This window comes from Scardinius erythrophthalmus (assembly GCF_964197995.2).
Source record: "Scardinius erythrophthalmus genome assembly, chromosome: 8".
In the NCBI taxonomy this organism is placed as follows: Eukaryota; Metazoa; Chordata; class Actinopteri; order Cypriniformes; family Leuciscidae; genus Scardinius; species Scardinius erythrophthalmus.
Genome location: NC_138228.1, coordinates 23,426,703 through 23,451,256, shown reverse-complemented (window position 1 = coordinate 23,451,256; position 24,554 = coordinate 23,426,703). Strand labels below are relative to the sequence as shown.

At 42.7% G+C, this 24,554-nt stretch overlaps 1 protein-coding gene across 1 annotated transcript in view; it reads left to right on the top strand.

Annotated features, from left to right (window-relative positions):
• Nucleotides 1-24,159, top strand: part of rab27a (RAB27A, member RAS oncogene family) — a 79,489-nt gene extending 55,330 nt beyond the window's left edge. The window contains exon 6 of the mRNA XM_081373263.1: nt 22,429-24,159. Within this exon, the coding sequence (XP_081229389.1) occupies nt 22,429-22,630 (202 nt within the window). The 3' untranslated portion in view covers nt 22,631-24,159. The remainder of the gene's footprint in view (nt 1-22,428) is intronic.
• Nucleotides 24,160-24,554: the final 395 nt, after the last annotated feature.

The following is a 24,554-nucleotide window of genomic DNA, read 5'->3' as shown; positions in this document are numbered from 1 at the left end:
AATAGACATAAAGGACTATCATGCGTTAAGAGCTCACTCAAGTACTGGGGAGCATTTAGTACATTTAGTGCTTTGTAAGTAATCAGCAATATTTTAAAATGTATACAATGTTTAATAGGGAGCCAATGCAGTGTTGACAGAACTGGGCTAATGTGGACATACTTCTTGGTTCTGGTAAAAACTCTAGCTTCTGCATTTTGGACCAGTTGTAGTTTATTTATTAAGCGTGCAGGGCAACCACCCATAATAGCATTACAATAATCTAGCCTTGATGTCATGAACGCATTAACTAATTGTTCCGAATTTGTCATTGAGAGCATATGACGTAATTTAGATATATTTTTAAGATAGAAAAATGCGGTGTTACAGATACTAGAAATGTGGCTTTCAAATGAAAGATTGGTATCAAAGAGCACACCCAGGTTCTTAACCGACGACGAAGACTTGACAGAGCAGCCATCAAGTGTTAGACAGTATTCTAGGTTATTACATGTGGACGTTTTTTGTCCAAAAATTAGAATCTGTTTTTTCAGAATTAAGTAGTTGGAAATTACTAGTCATCCAGTTTTTTTTTATATCAGCTATACATTCCATTAATTTCGTGAATTGGTAAGTTTCGTCAGGGCGTGAAGGAATATAGAGTTACCGTATTTTCTGGACTATAAGTCGCTCCGGAGTATAAGTCGCATTAGTCAAAAAATGCATCATGAAGAGGAAAAAAACATATATAAGTCGCACTGGACTATAAGTCGCATTTATTTAGAAATTTATTTCACAAAATCCAAGACCAAGAACAGACATTTAATCTGGAAAGGCAAGTTATTCAACTACACAGCAGCACACAGAACAACAGGCTGAGTAGGTGTCCGGTATGTTAACGCAACACATTAACAGTTATTCAGCTACACAATAGCATAAAAAACATATACCTGGGAGGCTGAATAGGCTAAATTAACATAAGCCAGCGAGTCCGACAAGCAAGTTACCAGTAAACAAATTCACTAAGCCCCCGCGATCTCATTCCACATCACTGAATCCATTGAATTTTCTTCATCCTTGGTGTCGCTTCTGAACAACTCCGCCAACTAGAGCGCCCCCTCGCGGCTGTAGACGGTATTTTTTTCTCTTGGTTCATCTCAGTCTGAATTAATTTTGATATATAAGTCGCACCTGATTATAAGTCGCAGGACCAGCCAAACTATGAAAAAAAGTGCGACTTATAGTCCGGAAAATACGGTACGTATCATCAGCATAACAGTGAAAACTAATGCCATGCTTCCTAATGATATCTCCTAAGGGTAGCATGTACAGAGTGAACAGCAACGGTCCTAGTACTGAGCCTTGTGGTATGCCATACTGAACTTTTGATCGATAAGACATCTCTTCGTTTACTGCTACAAACTTATAACGGTCAGATAAGTATGATTTAAACCATGCTAATGCAATTCCACTAATGCCAACATAATTTTCTAGTCTATTTAAAAGAATGTTGTGGTCTCAATAGAGACATTTGAATCTATGACTGCAGGGGTTCTCAATCTTTTTTGCTCTATAGCCCTATTCGGACGGTAATTGCTTCTCATGTGGATGTCTGTAAAAAAAAAAAAAAATTGCACAACACCTTAGTGATAAAACGTACTCGGTTACTAACGTAACCTCGGTTCTCTCTAGAGAGAGGAACGAGTACTGCGTAGAATACGCTAGGGGAAAATCCTTTTCCATGAGAATACTGAAGCCAAAAAATTATCCTTTAATTTTGTATTAATGTAAAACGCGTTGCTGCAGCATACAGGCATAGGCGAGACAGCTCGCGCGCCTATTGGCTGATCTGCTGGCAACTGCTTGAGCCTATCGAGCGAGACCTGGAGTGACGTCATACCCAATGAGGGTGCTTCGCGCCCTCTGCATCACGTCCCGCCGAAACGGGCGTGGCTTAGGTCTATAAATATCGCTTGCGGGCTCATATCTCTGATTTTTCACAGTGAAGCAACCAGAGCGCGTGCATGCACGGCAGGATACGCAGTACTCGTTCCTCTCTCTAGAGAGAACCGAGGTTAGTAACCGAGTACGTTCTCTTACGAGAGATTCTCTCGTACTGCGTAGAATACGCTAGGGGAACCTAATGTAAAACACCGTGCGTGCTGGGATCTGACTCCATAGACTCAAAGGGCGATAGCCCAGAGTTCATATAGTGCACAATCACCCGGGGGACCCACAGGGAATCCTGGAAGAAGAGGGGTTTAGCCACTATCTTCCATATATGGCAGCTTAGAGCAGCACTGCTATTTACAATAGCCGTATAACTCAAGACTGACAGTGACAGTTTAAGAGATTTGGCCGTACTAGACCGACAGTAGCCTGGCTTGTAGTGCGGGAACCTCTAGGTTGTAAAACCTTATAAATGTAGACGGAGAGGCCCAGCCTGCCGCCATACAGATATCTTGCAAGGCAATCCCACTTGACCAGGCCCACGATGAAGCCATGCTTCTCGTGGAGTGCGCCCTGACACCCAATGGGCATTGCATGCCCTTGGTTGTGTAAGCTAGCGCTATTGCGTCCACTATCCATCTGGATAGGCTCTGTTTCGAAGCGGCTAGTCCCTTAGAATGCCCGCTGAACGAAACAAAGAGCTGCTCCGTCTGTCTGAAGGCAGACGAGCGAGACACATAAGCTCTTAATGCCCTGACTGGGCAGAGGAAGCTTTCGTCCTCATTTCCTTCAGTGACCGGTAGGGCAGACAGGGAAATGACCTGTGCCCTAAACGGTGTATTGAGGGATTTAGGAACATAACCGTGCTTAGGTTTGAGTATAACCCTAGAGTCATTAGGCCCAAATTCCATGCACATCGCGCTCACTGAGAGCGCGTGTAAGTCCCCTATGCGCTTCACTGAAGCGAGAGCCAAAAGAAACGCCGTCTTGAACGACAGGTGTTTAAGATCAGTCTTCTGCAAGGGCTCAAAAGGATGACCTTTCATGGCTTCCAGTACCGTAGAAAGGTCCCATATAGGGACTGTGGGAGGTCTGGGAGGATTCAGTCTCTTAGCTCCTCTAAGGAAGCGAATGACTAAATCGTTCCTTCCTATAGACTGGCCAAGCGTTGTCGTAGAGAACACTGCTATGGTCGCCACATAGACTTTGAGCGTGGAAGGGGACCTGCCCTTATACAGCAGCTCCTGTAGGAAGGAGAGAACCTCCGTCACTCCGCAATTCAGGGGTGACACGCCCCGAGCTGTGCACCAGCCAGAAAACACCGACCATTTGGAGGCGTAGAGACGTCGCGTAGACAGAGCTCTGGCCTGCGTGATCGTGTTTAACACTCCCTGTGGGAGGTTAGCGGGTACCCATTGATGGTCCACACGTGAAGGGACCACAGCTCTGGGTGAGGATGCCAGATCGAGCCGTTGGCTTGAGAAAGGAGATCCTTCCTCAGAGGCACTGGCCACGGGGCGGTACTTGCTAACTGCATCACAACTGGGAACCAAGGTTGGCTCGTCCAGAGCGGCGCTACAAGCAGCACTGAACATCCTTCTTCCCTGATCCGTTTTACCACCTGGGTCAGGAGGGAGACAGGGGGAAAAGCGTAGAGAGGAAGGCGAGGCCACATGTGGGTCAGCGCGTCCTTGCTTTTCGAGAAAAATTCTGGACAGTGAGCGTTTACCTGAGACGCGAACAGGTCTACTTCCGCTCTGCCGAATTTCTTCCACAGCAGCTGTACTGTCTGTGGGTGCAAAGACCATTCTCCTGTCGGAACGTGGGTCCTGGACAGTCTGTCTGGTCCTATATTCAGGAGCCCTGGCACGTGCGCTGCTTTCAGCGAGAGCAGGTTGCTGCGAGCCCATATCAGGAGGCGTCTGGTTAGCCTGTACAGGGACCTGAGGCCGCCCTGACGATTTATGTAGGATACCACCGACACGTTGTCTGAACGTACTAGGACGTGGTACCCCTTTATCAGGGGACGAAAGCGCGTGAGCGCTTTGCTCACTGCTAACATCTCGAGGCAATTTATATGAAGGAGCTTCTCCCATTTTGACCATTGGCCAAAGAGAGGTCTGCCCTCGAGCAGCGCTCCCCATCCTGAGGCGGATGCGTCCGTGGACACCACCATCAGTCTCGAGGAAGTCCCCAGGCTTACACCTGAATGGTACCAGTCTTTTGCCCCCCAAGGGTTCAAAGCTGCAATGCACGCTTGATTGACCTTGAGGCGAAGCCGACCGGAGGCCCACGCTCTGTGAGGCACTCTCTCTCTCAGCCAGAACTGCAGTGGGCGCATGCGCAGCAGGCCCAACTGGAGAACTGATGATGCTGAGGCCATCAGACCTAGCATCCTTTGAAATTTCTTGAGAGGGACTACAGCGCCGCTGCGAAAGGAGCCGACTGCGCTCTGAATGTCCAGTGTGCACTGGGATGACAGGCGTGCTGTCATTGACAGCGAGTTCAGTTCTATTCCCAGAAAAGATATAATCTGTCTGGGGAACAGCGAACTCTTTTCCCAGTTTACTGTGAGACCGAGATTCTCGAGGTGATCGAGTAAAATGGTTCTGTGCTCCACGATCTCTGAGTGAGATTGGGCTAGAATGAGTCAGTCGTCCAAATAGTTCAGCACTCGTATGCCCCGGAGTCTGAGGGGTACGAGCGCTGCGTCCATGCACTTCGTAAATGTACGGGGTGCCAGGGACAAGCCGAAAGGCAGGACCGTGTACAGATATGCCTGGCCCTCGAAGGCGAATCTCAAAAATCGCCTGTGACGTGACGCTATCTGTATTTGAAAATACGCGTCCTTTAGATCTATTGACACAAACCAGTCCCCTCGGCGAACATGCGCGAGGATTTTTCTGGTCGTGAGCATCCTATACTGACGTTTCATAAGCGCTCTGTTCAGTTGCCGCAGATCTAGTATGGGTCTGAGACCCCTGTCTTTCTTGGGTACCAGGAAGTATCTGCTGTAATGCCCCCCTTCGCTTTGATAAAGGGTTATATAGCCCCTTTGCTCAGTAGTTTCAGAATTTCGGCTCGAAGTAGATGTGCTACTTTCGATTCTACCGTGGTCTCGACGCGCGCCATGTGGCGGCGAGGGCGTCGGCGAAACTGTAGCGAATAGCCTACTTTTATGATGTTTAGCACCCATTTCAAAACCCAGGGAAGCTTCGCCCACGCGTCTGCACGGGTAGCTAGGGGCTGGGTGCGAAGCGCGCTCTGATCGGCTCGCGATACAGCGGCTTCAGTGAGCTGTGACAGAAGCGTTGCGTTCGTGACATCTGAGGCAGGGGGCGCGCTGATAACAAAATGCCCGCGCTTGACTCCTCTGTGGTGGTTAACCGAGAGGGGGAGGGCTGGGCGAGTTCCATTGGAACTGTCATGTCTGTGTGTGGACGTGAGCGCAGGGTAGCGGGCACATTTACCACCTTTATAGCATCGCTCGCCTGAGCAGAGCGCCTGCATACTGGTTTCGTTTTTACAGAAACCGTGAGGCATGTAGGAAGTAACGTTTGTGGGCACTGGGTCGTGGGCATGTTTGCTACGTTTTATGCGCAATCGATCTGAGTCGATTTTATGTGTGCGAGCCCTGTGTGAGGGGCTGTGCTTGTGTGTGGGAATGGGCACTGAGTAGTGGGCATTTTTTTCTACACATGAAACACCATCGGCCGTGGCCAGAACACCAGAAAATACACTCTTTAGGGGATTTATCTGGATAGCCATAAAAACGGCTTTTGTGTGCAGGCAAGCGGGCAATGGAACCGGCTTGTTGGCTGCTAAATACGCTGGACCAGTCACATTTCTTGGAACTGGACGAGCGGCAAGCTTTGGTGGAAGTCCGGCCGCAGCGGGACTTGGACACCGTCGCTTTCCTAGGCGTGCTAGGACGTCTTCGGGGCCTCTGGCTTCAACGTAACCTTTGGCCGCGGGCCACGCGGGACGGGGCGGCGGCTGGAAGAGCGAGAGCGCGGTCTCGAGCTCTGGGTCTGGCGGCGTTGTGAAGAGGAGGCGGTGGGCGGAGGCTTAGGCTGCGAGCTCTGGGCAGACGGTTTCGCACGGCCTGCTGCAGAGCTGGAGCGCTTCGGGAGGAAGTACTTCATGGCCTGGGTCGCTTTCTGTACCTCAGCGAACCTGTCGGTGAAGTCTTTGACCGAGGTTCCGAAGAGGCCGGCAGGGGAAAGCGGCGCGTCGAGGAACGCGGTGCGCTCCGACTCAGACATGTCCGAGAGCGTTAGCCAGAGATGTCTCTCAGACACGGTGAGCGAGGCCATGCTTCGTCCTATGGCCTGTGCCGCAGACTTGGTAGCGCGGAGAGCGAGGTCTGTAGCGCTCCTCAGGTCTGGCACGCAGATTGCGTCAGGTCCTTTCTCGTCCAGCTTGCGGAGGAGATCAGCCTGGTAAATCTGGAGCGTGGCCATGGTGTGCAACGCTGACGCGGCCTGCCCGGCGGCGGAGAAAGCGCGGCGGAGCAGGGATGACGTCGTGCGGCAGGCTTTTGAGGGCAGCGCCATCTTAGCACGCCGTCCGGCGGAGGGCGGGCATAAGTGCGCTGCAATAGCCTCTTCGACCGGCGGCAGGGAGTGGTATCCTCTGTTCTTGGCGTCGTCGACAGCGGAGAACGCCAGAGAAACAGAAGATCGTGTCCTGGCCGAAAGAGGGGAGCTCCAAGACTTAACGACTTCTTCGTGAAGCTCAGGAAGAAAGGGTGCTGGCTTGGATGCAGGCGAAGTGCGCTCCCCGGGCAGGAAGTAGCCGTCCAGCCGGTTGTGAGCGGGCTGCTCAGGCGTAATCCAATCGAGGCCGAGGCTCGCCGTGGCCTGAGTGAGTACGCGTATGAGCTCCGCCTCAATTCTCGCTCTCTTTCCCGTTGAGGCACGGGCAGGGGGCGCGAGATCCTCAGAGCTCGCCCAGCCTTCACTGCCTGATGCCACGAGAGAGCAGGAATCCCCTTCTCGCAGCATCACGTCAATCTCATCCGCGTCGTCGACAGAAGCGGCCGCTGTCCGCCGGGAAGCGAAACTGATGAGCTTTGGCGGCTGGGAGAAGGTTCCGGGATTCGTTGAGCGCAGCGCTTTTTACGGCGCGGCACTGCAGCAGGTGTGGGCGCAGTCTCGTTGAAAAATGCCAAGCGAGTCCTCAGAGTCGCAATGGGCAACAGCTCACAGTGAGGGCAGCCGCCGTCAGCGAGCGCGAGAGCTGCGTGTTCTTCACCCAGGCAGGAAACGCAAATAACGTGGCGGTCCCCATCGCTGAGTGGGGCTCTGCACGAGCCGCAAGAAGGCATCTTAAAAAAGACGCAAGCTCTTTTAGTCAGTGTGTGTCGCGCCGGCGAACACACACACAGTGCAGAGAAAAGGATATAGGCGCTGGATAGCGCAGCAGGAAGGCGATGAAGGCGGCGCGGCCAGCAGCTTCTCGACTCGTCCCGCTGAGTTGCTTCTTCAACAGCGCGGCTTCTTCTCGGATCCAGCGATGTGAGTTGCTTCGCTGAAGGATAAAAAATCAGAGATATGAGCCCGCGAGCGATATTTATAGACCCAAGCCACGCCCGTTTCGGCGGGACGTGACGCAGAGGGCGCGAAGCAACCTCATTGGGTATGACGTCACTCCAGGTCTCGCTCGATAGGCTCAAGCAGTTGCCAGCAGATCAGCCAATAGGCGCTAGCTGTCTCGCCTATGCCTGTATGCTGCAGCAACGCGTTTTACATTAATACAAAATTAAAGGATAATTTTTTGGCTTCAGTATTCTCGTGGAAAAGGATTTTCCCCTAGCGTATTCTACGCAGTACGAGAGAATCTCTCTAGAGAGAACTCATGCATTCGGATTTATTGACAGTGGGGGAGTTTTGTAATCCCACTAACCCGCAAACACGCTGCTGTAACAAATTAGCTCAAAGGGGAAATATTAATAATAACTCATAATTACCAATTATGATTAATTATTAATATTTGGGTCAGTTAATTAGATTAACTTGAGGTAGCTAAATTAATATTACAATCAATTAATCAGTTCCAATGAACTCTTTTGATTATTCATTTATTCTAAGAAAAGTGTATCTTTCATGGCCACCGAAAAATAATTATTTCTTAGCATGTACAGCGCTTAGAGCATGTAACAAGATCAAGATCGTAAAATGGACTTTGTTGCAAGCAGAGAAACAGAAACCAAATACATATTGTGCACAAGTTTTATTAACTAACTCACAAACATAACTAAAACTAAACAAACATACATACATTCATCCATACTGTAGCGACAATGCCTGACATGCGGTCACATGCTGTTCCAATTAGTAAATCCTTGTCTCCAAACACATCCTTCGTTGTCTTTTCAGACAACGGGTCTGTCCATGGCGTCGCTAAGTCTACTATGAACAGTCAAAATTGCAATCTGTGGCTCCCCAGTATGGAATGCCATCGCTGCCAATATTAAAAATAAATAAATACATAAATAAATATACAAATAAATGTAAAAAAGAAAAAATAAATAAATAAATATATAAATAAATATACATAGAAAAGCAAAAAAACGAAAATAAAGAATTATTTATAGATTTATTTCCTTATTTATGTATATATTTATTTTTTTCCATATTTATTTATTTATTCTTTTATTTATTTATACATTTATTCATTTCTACATTTATTTATTTATACATTTATTTATTTTTACATTTATTTATTTCAACATTTATGTATTTCTACATTTATTTATTTATTCATTTATTTCTTCCTACATTTCTTCCTGCGCAGGGTAATGAGGAGGCCGTGGTTTACCTCAGACATAGCAATCGAGCTCAGAGTAAGCGAAGGGTTGAGGCCACAGGGACACCCTGTGGCGAAATACAATAAGTATAGCTCACTGACGTTGATGCGGTCTGTAACTGCGAGGTATATGGTCAAAATCCTAAATCTTACTGTCTGTGTGACATGGATAGGCTACTCTTTATTCCGGACATGGCCGTAGAACATAGTTTGGTCTGGATTTGTAAAATGTCCTGGGCTAACAAACATGAAACAGGGACTCTGAAACGGAAGCGCTTAATATTTTCCATTTTTCGGTCAGAACTCACGGAAAGGAAGCAGGGCACATATAGGCTACAGTGAAGTCGACGCAAGCATATTGACCAATGCTTTTGAAACGAGACCATTGCATTTTAATGTAGCCTAATTTCCAAAAACAATACTGACAGCAACAGATTTTTTTTTTATTCTATTAAGCGGTGGTAGTCTTTAGCATAAACTCATGTCCAGGGGAAACCTTATTAAATGTATGAACGTCACGTTAATCCACATCGACAAATTCAGTTAGAGGATAAGACTGTAGGGCAGTGTTAATTTCGAATTATTTTCGTCAACGACATTTTTTCACAGACGAAAACGAGACGATAAATAAAAATTAGTTTTGAATGACAAAAACTATGACGAAAATCTATTGACATTTTCGTCAACGAATAAAAACTAGACGAAAATGTTAGATAGTGACGATTTGGAAAGCGATCCAGTATGATGTCCTGCATTTGTGGTAGATGCGCACAATTGTACTGTGACATGATCTACCCAGCGGCACACGAGTTGGCATGCGCTGCATGTCTCATAAAACGTTAAAACATGTACACGTCTGGGAGAATGAGGAGAGCAGACATGTAGATCTGAATAAGAGTGACGACGCAAAAAAGAGCTCTATTCGGTACAGTTTTCTGTGCGCACACACCCGACCCGAAGCGTGCAGCCACGCACATAGACACTATACAGCGCGCGAGTACAGAATTGAGCTCTCTTTCGTGTCTGAATGGACAAATACACACAACATTATGTCTAAATGTCAGTTTTGGAGAGTATTCACGAAAATTATGTCGGTTATGTCTTAAACAGTTGTGAGTGTATGTATCGCATGTGCATCAGTGCAATTGGATCCGCATGTCATTGGACATGATTCGATGTCTTAAAGTGACAGTGAGTAATAAACTTAATGCGGTCTGTGTCCTTAATATTGATCAAGCAACAAAAGCAAAAGAGAAAAGCATTCATTGCTCATTAATAGCTTTAATAAGGATTAATTATATTTCATTCATACAAATAAATATGTCTGCTTGAAAGAATAGAGAATGATGTATGCAAGTAGTTATAAAGAATGCAAATATCATTCATTGAAAAGAAGACTGCGTTCTACTTTAGGAAAAGTGGTTTTATTTAATTTTAAGGTATTTTTTTTTAAGTTACAGTAGTTAAATCTGTATCTGTATTGCATGTTAAAACTTTAAAATCATTCATATTAGCAGGTTAATATATGTTTTCTCCAGGAGTAGCCTATATGGGTTTGGGAATTGTAGAGAAATTCTAAATTAATGCATTTCAATTTAAACCCATTATATTTTAGTCGACTAAATCTACTGTAGATTTAGTCGACTCAAATCTTATTGTATTTCGTCGACTAAAACTAGACTAAAACTAAAACAATTCAGATGACTAAAATATGACTGAGGAGTTGAAGAAAAGAATAGCTAGTGGAGATTGTAAAGTTGTCGACAATACGTCATCAAAAATCAAGGCCAGTGTGTGGGAGAAATTTGGAGTTATCTGAAGAAAATATTGTGAAAGGCTGCATGCATTTTCGTGTTGGATCCCAGTAAACACAGAACGTTCCCCTAACGTTCCCATATGGTTCCCATTTGGTTATTTTTTGGGAACCAAATAAGAACGTTCTAGGAACATTCTCTGTAGGTTTTATTTTTTATAACCTAAAGAGAACCTTCCCAGAACGTTTCCTGCAGGTTATTATTATAACCTAAAGAGAACGTTCTGGAAACGTTCTCTGCAGGTTATTCTGCAGGTTATTATTTTAATATCATACGTTCACAATACCTACATATGGCATAAATCCAGCAAAAAGCGCTCCCTATGGTTTATATCTCGTAGAAAACACTTGTGCTGAATATTATTACACCTATTTCTAAACATTTTGTTAACAATTACTATTAAATATGCCTATAATGCATCCATAAAAACATTAAACATCACAGTAGTTTAAACACCGAAACAACAGCACTTAAATAGCCTATTAATAACTGCATATTAATATATTCACATACTGTATATGTGAAGCACTGTTAAATATAGAGCTGGTAAGTCCCGCCCCACTGGACCTCTAGGTTGAAAAATCGTCAATGCAAGTGAATGGGAGAAAATAATTATTTTCTGGTCCCGTTTGAATTTTGCCATGAATGTGAACATATGTTGTCTGTGAATTTTTATTATAATTTTTCGTGTAAAGAATGCTACAATTTAGCTTGTAGAAGTTTGATACAGTTAGACTTTGTGTGAGAGCACTTTGTGGACTACAACTCTTCGCTGCTTTCGACGCGAATCTGAAGAAAGAACAGCCCATTTGGTTTGAATGTTGACATTTGGGTACAAAACAGTTGCTATATGGTCACGCAGGTTTGCGCATTAAACTCATGGCCCCGAAAAATAGTCAACAATTATGTTGTTTCCCCGAACATGACCCCTCTCTGCCAACTTTTTGAACATTTGGTAATTTATTTATTATTTAAATAACGCATAGGCCTAAATAGAAATGATCAGAAACAAATCCACAGCTGAACCGCTTCAACACGTCGAGTTGTTTTTGATTCGGTGTATTTTAAGGAATCAAACGAGTGGATTGAACTCACTCATTAAGACAGTGACTTTCTGCCACCTGGTGTCTGTTTTAGTTTCATATTAAACGTAGGCCTATCACTTCATTGATTCCATCTTGTCTTCAAAATGTAAAACACTTCATAATATGTTTATGCACTTGTAGGTTAATTGCTGTGTAAATGCATTAAGATCTGTTCTGTATTGATGGCTCTGATGAAGCTCTGGTTGGATTTTAGTGGTAGGCTAACTGCCCTACAGCAGTGTTAATTTTGACAGCAAATTTTGATTTAGTTTTAGTCATAGTGTTTTGACTAAAATGCCATTTAGTTTTAGTCATATTTTAGTCATCTGAATTGTTTTAGTTTTAGTCTAGTTTTAGTCGACGAAATACAATAAGATTTTAGTCGACTAAATCTACAGTAGATTTAGTCGACTAAAATATAATGGGTTTAAATTGAAATGCATTAATTTAGAATTTCTCTAAAATTCCCAAACCCATATAGGCTACTCCTGGAGAAAACATATATTAATCTGCTAATATGAATGATTTTAAAGTTTTAACATGCAATACAGATACAGATTTAACTACTGTAACTTAAAAAAATACCTTAAAATTAAATAAAACCACTTTTCCTAAAGTAGAACACAGTCTTCTTTTCAATGAATGATATATGCATTCTTTATAACTACTTGCATACATCATTCTCTATTCTTTCAAGCAGACATATTTATTTGTATGAATGAAATATAATTAATCCTTATTAAAGCTATTAATGAGCAATGAATGCTTTTCTCTTTTGCTTTTGTTGCTTGATCAATATTAAGGACACAGACCGCATTAAGTTTATTACTCACTGTCACTTTAAGACATCGAATCATGTCCAATGACATGCGGATCCAATTGCACTGATGCACATGCGATACATACACTCACAACTGTTTAAGACATAACCGACATAATTTTCGTGAATACTCTCCAAAACTGACATTTAGACATAATGTTGTGTGTATTTGTCCATTCAGACACGAAAGAGAGCTCAATTCTGTACTCGCGCACTGTATAGGTGTCTATGTGCGTGGCTGCACGCTTCGGGTCGGGTGTGTGCGCACAGAAAACCGTACCGAATAGAGCTCTTTTTTGCGTCGTCACTCTTATTCAGATCTACATGTCTGCTCTCCTCATTCTCCCAGACGTGTACATGTTTTAACGTTTTATGAGACATGCAGCGCATGCCAACTCGTGTGCCGCTGGGTAGATCATGTCACAGTACAATTGTGCGCATCTACCACAAATGCAGGACATCATACTGGATCGCTTTCCAAATCGTCACTATCTAACATTTTCGTCTAGTTTTTATTCGTTGACGAAAATGTCAATAGATTTTCGTCATAGTTTTTGTCATTCAAAACTAGTTTTTATTTATCGTCTCGTTTTCGTCTGTGAAAAAATGTCGTTGACGAAAATAATGACAAATTATTCGTCAACGAAATTAACACTGCCCTACAGTCTTATCCTCTAACTGAATTTGTCGATGTGGATTAACGTGACGTTCATACATTTAATAAGGTTGCCCCTGGACATGAGTTTATGGTAAAGACTACCACCGCTTAATAGAATAAAAAAAAAATCTGTTGCTGTCAGTATTGTTTTTGGAAATTAGGCTACATTAAAATGCAATGGTCTCGTTTCAAAAGCATTGGTCAATATGCTTGCGTCGACTTCACTGTAGCCTATATGTGCCCTGCTTCCTTTCCGTGAGTTCTGACCGAAAAATGGAAAATATTAAGCGCTTCCGTTTCAGAGTCCCTGTTTCATGTTTGTTAGCCCAGGACATTTTACAAATCCAGACCAAACGATGTTCTACGGCCATGTCCGGAATAAAGAGTAGCCTATCCATGTCACACAGACAGTAAGATTTAGGATTTTGACCATATACCTCGCAGTCACAGACCGCATCAACGTCAGTGAGCTATACTTATTGTATTTCGCCACAGGGTGTCCCTGTGGCCTCAACCCTTCGCCTTTGCTTACTCTGAGCTCGATTGCTATGTCTGAGGTAAACCACGCCCTCCTCATTACCCTGCGCAGGAAGAAATGTAGGAAGAAATAAATGAATAAATAAATAAATGTAGAAATACATAAATGTTGAAATAAATAAATGTAAATATAAATAAATGTATAAATAAATAAATGTAGAAATGAATAAATGTATAAATAAATAAAAGAATAAATAAATAAATATGGAAAAAAATAAATATATACATAAATAAGGAAATAAATCTATAAATAATTCTTTATTTTCGTTTTTTTGCTTTTCTATGTATATTTATTTATATATTTATTTATTTATTTTTTCTTTTTTACATTTATTTGTATATTTATTTATGTATTTATTTATTTTTAATATTGGCAGCGTTGGCATTCCATACCCCAGAGGGACATATTAGTCACAAAAGGAACCCTGTTCTGGACAATCCCCTCTAAAACCCCCATTTCAGCATGGACTCCCTGTGACTTTACAACCTCATGACCCCCCCCCCACACACACACACACACACACACACACACACACACACACACACACACACACCATTCATGGAGCTTTTCAGAGAAAAGTACCCCTAAAATGTTTGATATGTATTCCTGTGTTTCTCAAGTGTCTTCACATGCCATAACGGAAATACTGACCATTTCATTGTGTGTTTAATCAAACTTTATTTGTGTGTAATTATGCATATAAATGTAACGCTATGTTTCCCCAATCTTTACCTGTCATAATTGATATCTCTGTAATCCTCTCCATCTCACGGAGACGAATCTTGACTGCAAAGTACAATAATATGCATTTGTTCCAGGAAATATCATATTTCTAAGTATGAATCCTTTCCCTCATAAGACATATGGTAAAAGGGGGCGGGTTTTTCTTTACACAAAGAAGACTTCTTCCCGCTACAGATCAGAAGATCTGATTGGCTGTTGTCACCGAAAACAGGGCGTAAACAGATGTCTTTAAAAAGCAAGAGACCCTGTTTCCTCTCTCTCTTCTCTCTTCGATCCCGCTGATCCCACTTCCTCGCTTCTCCAGTCCCTGACCTCCTCCTCCTTCTCCACGTGCAGCGCTGCTCCAGCTGGACAGGCCTTGCCCTGGCCTCTGGGACACATGGCCCGCGCCATGTAAAAGCCTGCCGTCTCTGCAACCAAGATTTGAAACCTCTCCCGTCCCGGGAGACGCACCTGACTTTCTCGGTAATATTACATTGTGAGCCTTTTTAAACTTCGCGGCACTGGAAGACCCAGCAGAACCGCCGTCCGCGCTGTCCGCTTCCTGCCTCAACCGCAGCCTCACCAGAAAAGAGCACAGAATTCTGCAAGTATATTGAGTTGATAAAAGCTGTTTCTAGGGGTCTCGTGAACAAAGGTTTCTGTATGTAATAATTACTAATTTTCCCTTCTCTCTATTTCTTTCTTTCATTTCATTTCATTCTGATCACTTATGTTATTGTTTGGTTATATGTTTGTTTGTTTATTGTTTGCATTTTTACGTACGTTTATATTCGTAGCTCATATAATCTCTAGTTTTGCATTTATTAAAATTCATAAATACTTTTCACTGTCTCTGTGTTTGAAAATCCACCTTATAAGTCAATGAAACTTGAAAAGATCCAATTATAAGCTACAAAGCTTGATATATAGACTACTTGAGTAGTTTTAATTAATAAACTCAGAAAGTTTGATGTCCGTGGCCAGAACATAAAACTTTCTCGTAGTTTGTGAATACCCCCTTCTTAACTGTAAAGATCTTACATTTATTCGCTGGGCGAATTAAATGTTGGTCAGACCAGTTACAGAACAAGGTAATCTCGATAATTGATAAAATAAATGTACATGCGACTTATTAATTATGACCATGAGTCATAATTATTAATATTCCCAAAATTCCCCATATTCTTGAGCTAATTCACATTTACCCAGAGTCGTATATGCTACAATACATACATACATGCATACATGCATAGGTAAAAGGGTGAGTGATATGGAACCGGAAGAAGGAAATAGAACTATGGAAAAGATCTATTTAACTATGAAAAGAACCATCAGCTTATCATTTTTAGAGCCCCTCGTTAAATTGATACTTGCATGGTCTGTGCAGTCTACAAATCGTGAAGTGGTTGTAAATTGAGTTCGTTGATGGTTCTGTGAGTGTCAAATGTCACTGTATAAGTTGCAATCGTTTTCTTCTCTGCTGGAGGGAGAAGATATGAAGAACTTGCATGGTGGTTTCGACGCTGTTGTGGTTGAGAGAGTCTTCTCTCTCCTGAGTGAGCACATGGCTGTTGTGAGTCGAAGCCTGCAGCCCGGGGGCCTGTTGAGGCCACGCTGGACAGCATGGCATCCTGAACGTATCGAGAAGGCCAGGAGTTGATCGTTGCCCATTCAGTGATGGTAAGGTTGTAGTTTTCTGGATTGAAGAAAAGGCAGTCTGACTCCCTTTAGGAGCATGAAAGCATGGCAGGCGGTGCCTGAGAAAGGTCCCACCTCTCCGGGTTTGCTTTACCAATGAGAAGGGTGGACTTTCTGGCGGGAGTTTCCTCTGTGGGCAAGATTTATGAGTCTTTGTCCTAAGCGTGCTCATTTGATATGGCACACTGGATTGGTTTCTGATGACAAAACTAAGAAAGATTCTTGTAATACTAATATGTTGCATAGCTATTGGCATATCATGTACACAATCATTTCGATCTTCAAAGTACCAATTTATAGAGACCAAACATGGTATGCGTGGGGTTCTGTAATAAGATATATAGTATCAAAGAGATAATAGTATTGTTGTATTACTAATTTATTCACTACAAAAGTATATAAACTGAGAAAGTGATTATTGAGTTTACAGCAAGAAATTCCTGCCAGACCTGTTTTTCCTTTGTAAGTTAAATGAGTCAGATCACGGAGACGCTAACCTATTGTCTTTAATGGCTCTTGGAGCCAGAGCCACAGTCCAGACGTTGAATCGTTAGGCTGATTGGATTAGCACATATGCGTTTGAATGGTTATGCTTATTGGATTGAGACTGGTAACACACTGGAGTCTGGGGCGGGTTCCTTAACCTGTATACTCATTTACATGCTTTATTCAGAGTCTCCACCTCTATGTAATCCCTCCCCTCTTTGAAAAGTATAATTACAATGAATACTGTATTATGAGTTAGACTTGATGATAATGAACTTTGGACTTGATGAACTACAGACTCGGAAGAATAAATCTCTTCTGCTTATAAGATCCATCTCAAGTCTCCTGGTTTTTGCTTTGATGAAGGAATAAAAAGTTCCCAACAGTATCAACAGATAATAGTATTAAAAGACACAACACAAGACAGTAAATCATTCACAAAGTTTCTGGGATGCATGTTCATTTATAGATCAGTTCATCTATGATTAATGCAGAAAAGTCTGTATTAAAGATTGTTTCTGTCTTCCCATTGTCTCTCTCTCGAGCATGTGGTCACATTTTTTTAACACCCATAAAACCTTATCTGATCGTGGCCATGATAACTAGGACCGTCTTGCCCTGTTTGGGGGGATGGGACCACAGATCCCAGAGTGAAGTCTGAAGATTTTTATGGTACATATACCAAATAATTGTGTCTGATTTGGTCTCAGTCGTTACACTGCTCACGTTGTCAGTCATATGATTATCTGCTGTAAATAAAATTGCATATGCTTGGCATAATACGAATAAATTTATATTTAATTTAATAATAGGAAATAATGTTCTATTTATTTAAAAAAAAATGGGAAGCTAGACGCGCGTACCCTAAATTCGAAATGGTTCTTATATCAGTTTTATCTCAAAAGGATGTCATTTTAAAAATATGGAAATTAGCGGAAACAAGTTAATGCAGCCTCTTATTTACTTGAGGTAAAAATAAAGCTGCCTGATTTGTATTTTTAATGTTGTGTATTATAGCCTACATATTTTAAAATTGTATCATATATTGCTGCCACAATAACTGCCCATTTCAAATGTTTCACGCTTTTTCTTTTTCTCCTTTGTGTTCACTGAGGTGGATCTGTGATGAAGTATTGTTCTTGTAAATATTTTCCAGCATTTCAGTAATAGAAGTGTACATCGTACTTGTAAACCCCACACAACCTTGGTGTTTTTCAAAAAACATAAGGTAATTTGGCCGGGGATTTTTACGCGGGTGGTGGGAGATAAACACTGATATTCTGGATTCGGATGGCAATAAAATCACTGACTAACCCCTGCAAATGTTGAAAATACCTTACATGAGAAACAATTACCATCCAAATAGGGCTTTTGACTTATTATTTTTTGGAACAAAAAAAGTAACAGAGTGTCCCTTTGAAAAAAAATTGTCAATACATCATTAATTATTCTTCCAAAACATACTATGTCTTACGCTGATTCACTGTGGTAAGCCTATTATTAGTGTTTATATTTTAGACCAGACGGGATGGTTTTCACAGGAAATTACGTACTAGCGTCATATCTGTGCGTGTCCTGTCATATCCATAAATAGAGAAAAGTTGCTCCGGCTACTTTGTGTGCATGTTGTGGGAGTGACATAGTCCCAACGGGTGAGAATGGTTGACATGGAGTATGCTAAAGCTTGAACGTCCTGGGAATAACCCATTAAAAAAAAAAAAAAAAAAAAAAACAGAACAGAGGGGAGAGTCTGCTGGCAAAAAGAGAACGCGACAAAGCACGTAATAAAACAATAATCAACATTGGCTTGCCTTTTCAGGTATGGCGAGAACTGAGGGATCTGAAATGTTGTACGAGCGAGTAAGGTATTTTACTGAACAGATAAATTGCCATATGTAGCTCTCTAACAGAGTTCATTTTAAAGCATTATCTATTGTCAGGGTCATTTCGTTATGGTTGTTGTAGCGCTGTGCTGGAATTTATTTTCAAGGAAGTACTGTGTCTATTAATGGGTATGGCTACAGTAATGTCTTCAGCTAGTGAACTTTATATCCTTTCCAACTGCCAGATGCGTTGGCTGCGATATACCCTATCATTTAAAAGACATTCCACATCTGGTGACCCAGTGACCACTAGGAAAGACTAGTTGGCTACCACGGAAGAGTGGTGACAGCAGGGAGAGACTGCTGGCATCTGGGGAAGACCAGAAACGGGGTGCCAAGGCTTGGCAAGCCAAAGCACTTCCTCTGTGAGGAGGAACCCAACTCGAGACGCTATGGAAAAGTTTATTGTAAGATACCACCAAGGTCGTGCGAGAGCGGGGGAGGATGAGCGACCTACAGGACAGACAACTGATATGACCACGGATGACGATCAGAACAACGGAATAACTAGAGTCTGTAGATGTGGAAAGGTCTGCAAAGGCGATAGGGGTCTGAAGATACACCAGAGTAGGATAGGCTGTTTATGACACAGTTGTGTGCAACAAATCTCCATGCACCCAGAATCTCCATGCACACAACGGAGGAGTCAGCATTCCCTCAAATACCTACAGTGTATCAGACGACCAGCAACATCAAGAGAGGCAAGCCAGCCAGGAAACAGGTCAGCAAGTTCGGGCCATTGAGGGAGAGGAAAAGAGGAAAAAGCTAGTGCTGTGGCCAACAGCAGAAGCCAGGAAAGTCTGTGGAGTCTTTCGACAGGGAAATAGACCAAGTCCTGGAGTCTGTCTCACGGGTCACATTGGCAGGAAGATAAAGGCAATGTCCACCATCATCTGGAACATGGGAGTAGAGTGCTTTGAAACAGAGCAGAGACAGACCAAAGGCTGCAGCATGCTGGAGAGAACAGGCACTCAAGAAATTGCAGAAATCAGAGGCCATTTGAGAAGACTGAAGAAGGTTTTTCGGCAGGCTCCTGAAGACGAAAAACCTGCCCTTAAAGAGATGCGAGAGAACCTAAGGGAGCGCATACAAACCTTGCGCCGAGCGGAGTGCCAGCGAAGGGATAGAAGGAGGCTGGAAAAGGAGAGGGTCAAGTTCACAAAAGACCCTTCAAGTACCTGTCAGGGATTCTTGGCGTTAAACGATCAGGAGTGCTAAAGTGCACAGTGACCTAAGGTGAGAGGAAGAGCTCGACGTGGAAGGAAAGCTGTGCAGCCTAGAGGAGCTGACCATCTCCTTTGATGACGGAGAGCCCAGATAGCAGGAAGTCAACGACTTCATCCGAAAGGCAAGGGGAAGATCTGCACCAGGCCCGAATGGAATTCCATACAGAGTTTACAAGAACTGTGAGAGGCTGAGGAGACGTCTTTGGAGGCTACTTAAGGTAGTGTGGAGGAAGAACCATCTGCCAGACAGTTTTCTTATTGCCGAGGGGTGCTTCTTCCCCAAGCAGGAGGACTCTTCCAGTTTGAAAGACTTCTGCACAATCTCGCTGTTGAATGTGGAGGGGAAGGTGTTCTTCGGAATCTTGGTGAAGAAGCTGACCCTGTTTTTGATTAACAAGAAGTACAGTATATTGACACCTCTGTATAGAAAGGCGGAGTACCAGGAGTCCACGGTTGCACTGAACACAACAGCGTCATCTTCAAGATCATCGAGGACGCTAAGAGGAACCAGGGAGATCTAGCAGTCCTGTGGCTTGGCCTAACAAATGCTTATGGCACAGTGCCGCACAAGTTGGTCGATCACACACTCAGAGCCTATCACGTCCCCCAGAAGGTACAGCTGCTTCTCTGGAACTACTTCGGGCACTTCAAGATGCGCTTCACCTCTGGTGACTTCACTACCAACTGGCAGAGATTGGAGGTCGGAATCGTGACCGGATGTACCATCTCTGTGATTCTGTTCACAGCGGCGATGAACCTCCTCGTGAAGTCAGTGGAGAAGCCTAGACGGGGAGCTGTGCTGTCAAGTGGAGTCCAACAGGTCCCAGTCAGGGCCTTTATGGACGACTTGACAATAACAGCGAGGTCAGTCCCAGAGGGCAGATGGATCTTGGAAGATTTGGTAGAGCTCACCACAGCAGCTAGGATGGAGTTCAAACCCTCAAAATCGAGAAGCTTGGTCCTGAAGCGGGGCCGTGTGCAGGACCGCTTCCGGTTTAAGATTGGTGAAGATACCATCCCAACAGTCACAGAGAGACCAGTAAAGAGCTTAGGGAGGTGGTATAGAGCCGACCTGACTGACAAAGCAAGCGTGAAGGAGATGCTCAACCAAGCAGAAGAATGGCTGAAAGCCCTGGAGAGGAGTGGCCTGCCCGGCAAGTACAAGGTATGGGGCTACCAACACGGCATCCTTCCAAAGCTACTGTGGCCACTGCTTGTGTATGAGGTCCCATTGACAACAGTGGAGGCTTCGGAAAGGAGAATTAACAGCTTTCTCAGGAGATGGCTGTCTGTCCCCAAAAGTTTTTGGTCTATAGGGCTATACAGCTCAGGGAGCAAACTGCAATTTCCAATTACATCAGTCGTGGAGGAATTTAAGACAGCCAAAGTTCGGTTGGCCATGATGTTGCGCGACAGTGATGATCAGGCTGTGCGATAGGCGAACATCGTAATGAAGACGGGACAGAAGTGGAAGGCCAGCGGAGCTCTGAGGGAAGCGGAGGAGCGCTTACAACATGCAGACATCATGGGCACGGTGACCCAGGGGAGGCTGGGCCTGGGAGTCATCACCCGAGCAAGCTGGAAGGAGGCAAGGGCAAAGGACAGGAAAGGGATGGTCACTTTGCAGAGCATTGGGGACTCTTGGGGTTAGAGAGGCAACCCCAAGAACCTGGTGAACAATATATCAAAGCAGGCAGAGACAGCATCCAGATGGCTGTGGTTGAAGAGGAGCGAGTGGTGGCTAAACCAGGCTGGCAGAGAGGGCGGGGGTCAGAGCTGAGTAGTGAAGTCTTGAATGACCGAGGGAGCAGTTCCAGGATGCTGGTTCTGCTGTCAAGCCCCATTGAGGTGTTGTGGGCTAGTTTATGAAACACCGGTGAAGTAGGGTGCCCACTTGAAAACCCAGTGAAGCCAACAGGTCTGAACCATGCAGCTCTGCCCTCAGTTGAAGACGTCTGAGGGTAGCGACTTCTATGCTAGCCACCCACGCAGGACGTAACTTCTGCCAAGTGCAGTGGCTGCGATATACCCTATCGTTTAAAGACATTATATCTTTTAAGCCTCCAGTTCACATTAAGCTGGGACTATTAAGCTAAATTCATTTTAAAACATATTCATACAGAAAATGTTTTCTAAAAGAAGTTATTTTAAAGTATAAGAACATTTCACAATATTACTGTTTTCATTGTATTTTTGATCAAATAAATGCAGTCGGGTAAGCATAAGAGACTTCTTTCAAAAACATTTAAAAACAATCTTATGTTATAGCCTACTATATTATATTAAAAATATATATATAATGTAGTATATCATAATTATTTTTATTAATATTATTTTTAACTAGTAGGTCAGAGTGGATGATGGCACATAGAAACAATATTGTTGAAATCCCTTTCAGAACAATTTTTTCCACTTTATGAACGATAAAAACATTGACAGCCAATCAGAATCCACCCTGCCTTAAAAACTCGAGCATTTAAAGTGGCAAACTACAAAACTACATTGTGTACTTATACTAAACTAAGTTATTATGTGGATGCTAATATAGTCATAGTTAGTTACTTTTATAGTTATCGTTCTTGGTGTGAACGCCATTTAGATTGTGATATGTGTATTGAATGTACTATATCAATGAAAAAATCACTGTTTTATCCAATATCTATTTGTATGCTTTGAGAACTACATTAGTAGCTTGGCAACATCCTAGTTCCAAACTCCGTTTGAATCGGTTTCATTTTTCTTCTTCTACTTGCAGTGTCCCGTACTTTGAGACAAGCGCTGCAAACGGTGAAAATGTGAGCCATGCTGTGGAGGTTCTGCTGGATTTGATCATGAAGCGCATGGAGAGATGTGTGGACAAATCCTGGATACCCGACGGAACGGTTCGCACCAACGGTCACAGCACCAGCGACCTGGCAGAGCCGCGGGACACAGACCAGAGCAAGTGTGCCTGCTAATGTAATGATCCTCCATGTGGGCCTCTGCTTCCAGATGCAGCGAAGGCTCTCTGATCTTTTTCATCATTAGTAGTATACATTTCAGTTTAACTCAGTGGATGTAGAAGACCAGAGTCCCTGCGCTGTGTTAAACCAGGGGTCACCACATCCTCACTTAGTTTTTCTCAGAATGGACTAAAGCCACCTACATTGTCATCAAGCTTTCGGCTGGTTACCAGTCTCCACGTTTTGAGAGCACTTTACACCAAATCCTTCATTCAGAACCCTTAATACATCAGACTAGATGTGTATCAAGGGCTTGATTTCTCTCACTGTGTGTGTTTCACTGCTAGTGCACATTTACTGTAAAAACAGTTGTTAGAAAATGTGGTTCGTGTTGATTTCTAAATGAAAACCTCACCTCACAAAATTATATAAATACATTTAAAAAATATACTTTAAACAATTATTGTCATTATTATCTCACCCCGTCATTTGAAACCCATTTGGCTTAAAAAAAAAACAAGAAAAAAAAACAAGAAGAGAAATAAGAAAAACGTGAGATGAACTTGAAACGATGCGGGTGAATTTATTGTGACAGAATTGTCATTTATTGGTGAACTGTTTCTTTAATAACTTGTGCTGGTTGTCCCCCTCTAGTTGACGGATGATGAATCGCACGTCCTTCAAATTTGTAGAACTCTTTTAAATGTGTTACTATGTTATCTCTAGTCTTGTAGATGTGTCAGACAAATAGAATAAGTATTTAGATGTTATCTTATTCATATTTAGATTAGTGGTTGATTTATGTTGTGTATTTGTTTAAACATTCACCAGGTGTTGGTTGTTTTTTTATTTTATTATTATTATTATTTCTAGACTGGTTCGTGTAGCTTTACTGACACTTAATTTAATCATGGGATTTGATTTGGAATGTTGTTTAGATCAAATATCCACATCTATACTGTAAATTATGGTTAAAAGTTCATACTTTATTTCACAAAAAGGGGTTGCAAAGTGCTAGTAGATTCTGCTAATCTCATCTCTTCAGTCCCTCAATTTCACAAAAGCAAAACAAAAGAATTCTAAGTGAATTTGTTTTTAATCTTCTGTGAACATTTTGGTTTAGTTTACAGAATCATTTCCAAAGTGCTTTATTTAACTGTAGTGCCTGTAACACTGTATCATTGCCAAACACTGTCTTTTGTGCCAAATACTGAAACTATTTGAGAAAATAAATATATTTTATTTATTATTAGGATGTTGTCATATGCACCCTTTTGAAATGCAATCCATTACTTGTGAGCTGACTCATGTTGAAATAGCGATAATCTACATGCCTGACTGATGAAATCTGAAATTGCAGCACAGACCCACAAATTACCCATGGTTTTATTTTGCACTTTTACTTAAGACATTGGTTGCCTCACAAAGAGTTTCTGTTTTTAGTTTGCCAATGCGCTTACAATCTTTATCCAACTGTTGCCTCCATCAAAGAAAACTGGAAGTACTTTGAAAGAAGTAGAATAAATTAACAGAATGTGTTTTTTTACCTTTTTGCTTATAACATCTATTCTGTATACTTGATTAATAATAATAATAATAATGATGTATATAGCACCTTCTGAACTGATACATATAAATAAAGAATATTAATCTTGTTACTGATGATGGTAATGATGAACCAATAACGGCCACGGAATGTGATGGATAAGGCACATTTAAACTATTTTATAGATTGTTTGGGTCGATTTCCATCCTTTGCAATCAATATTTAAATGATAATAAATTGTACGATATAAAAATATCCTGAGAATAGAATTAGGTTCTAAAGCGGGTTTATCTATATGAGCCGCAGTCCTGAAGAACAGCGCAATCCAGAAAGTCCAATCAGAAAGCGCTATGGAAGTAAAATAATGAAAAATGTTTTTGAAACAAAAAAGCT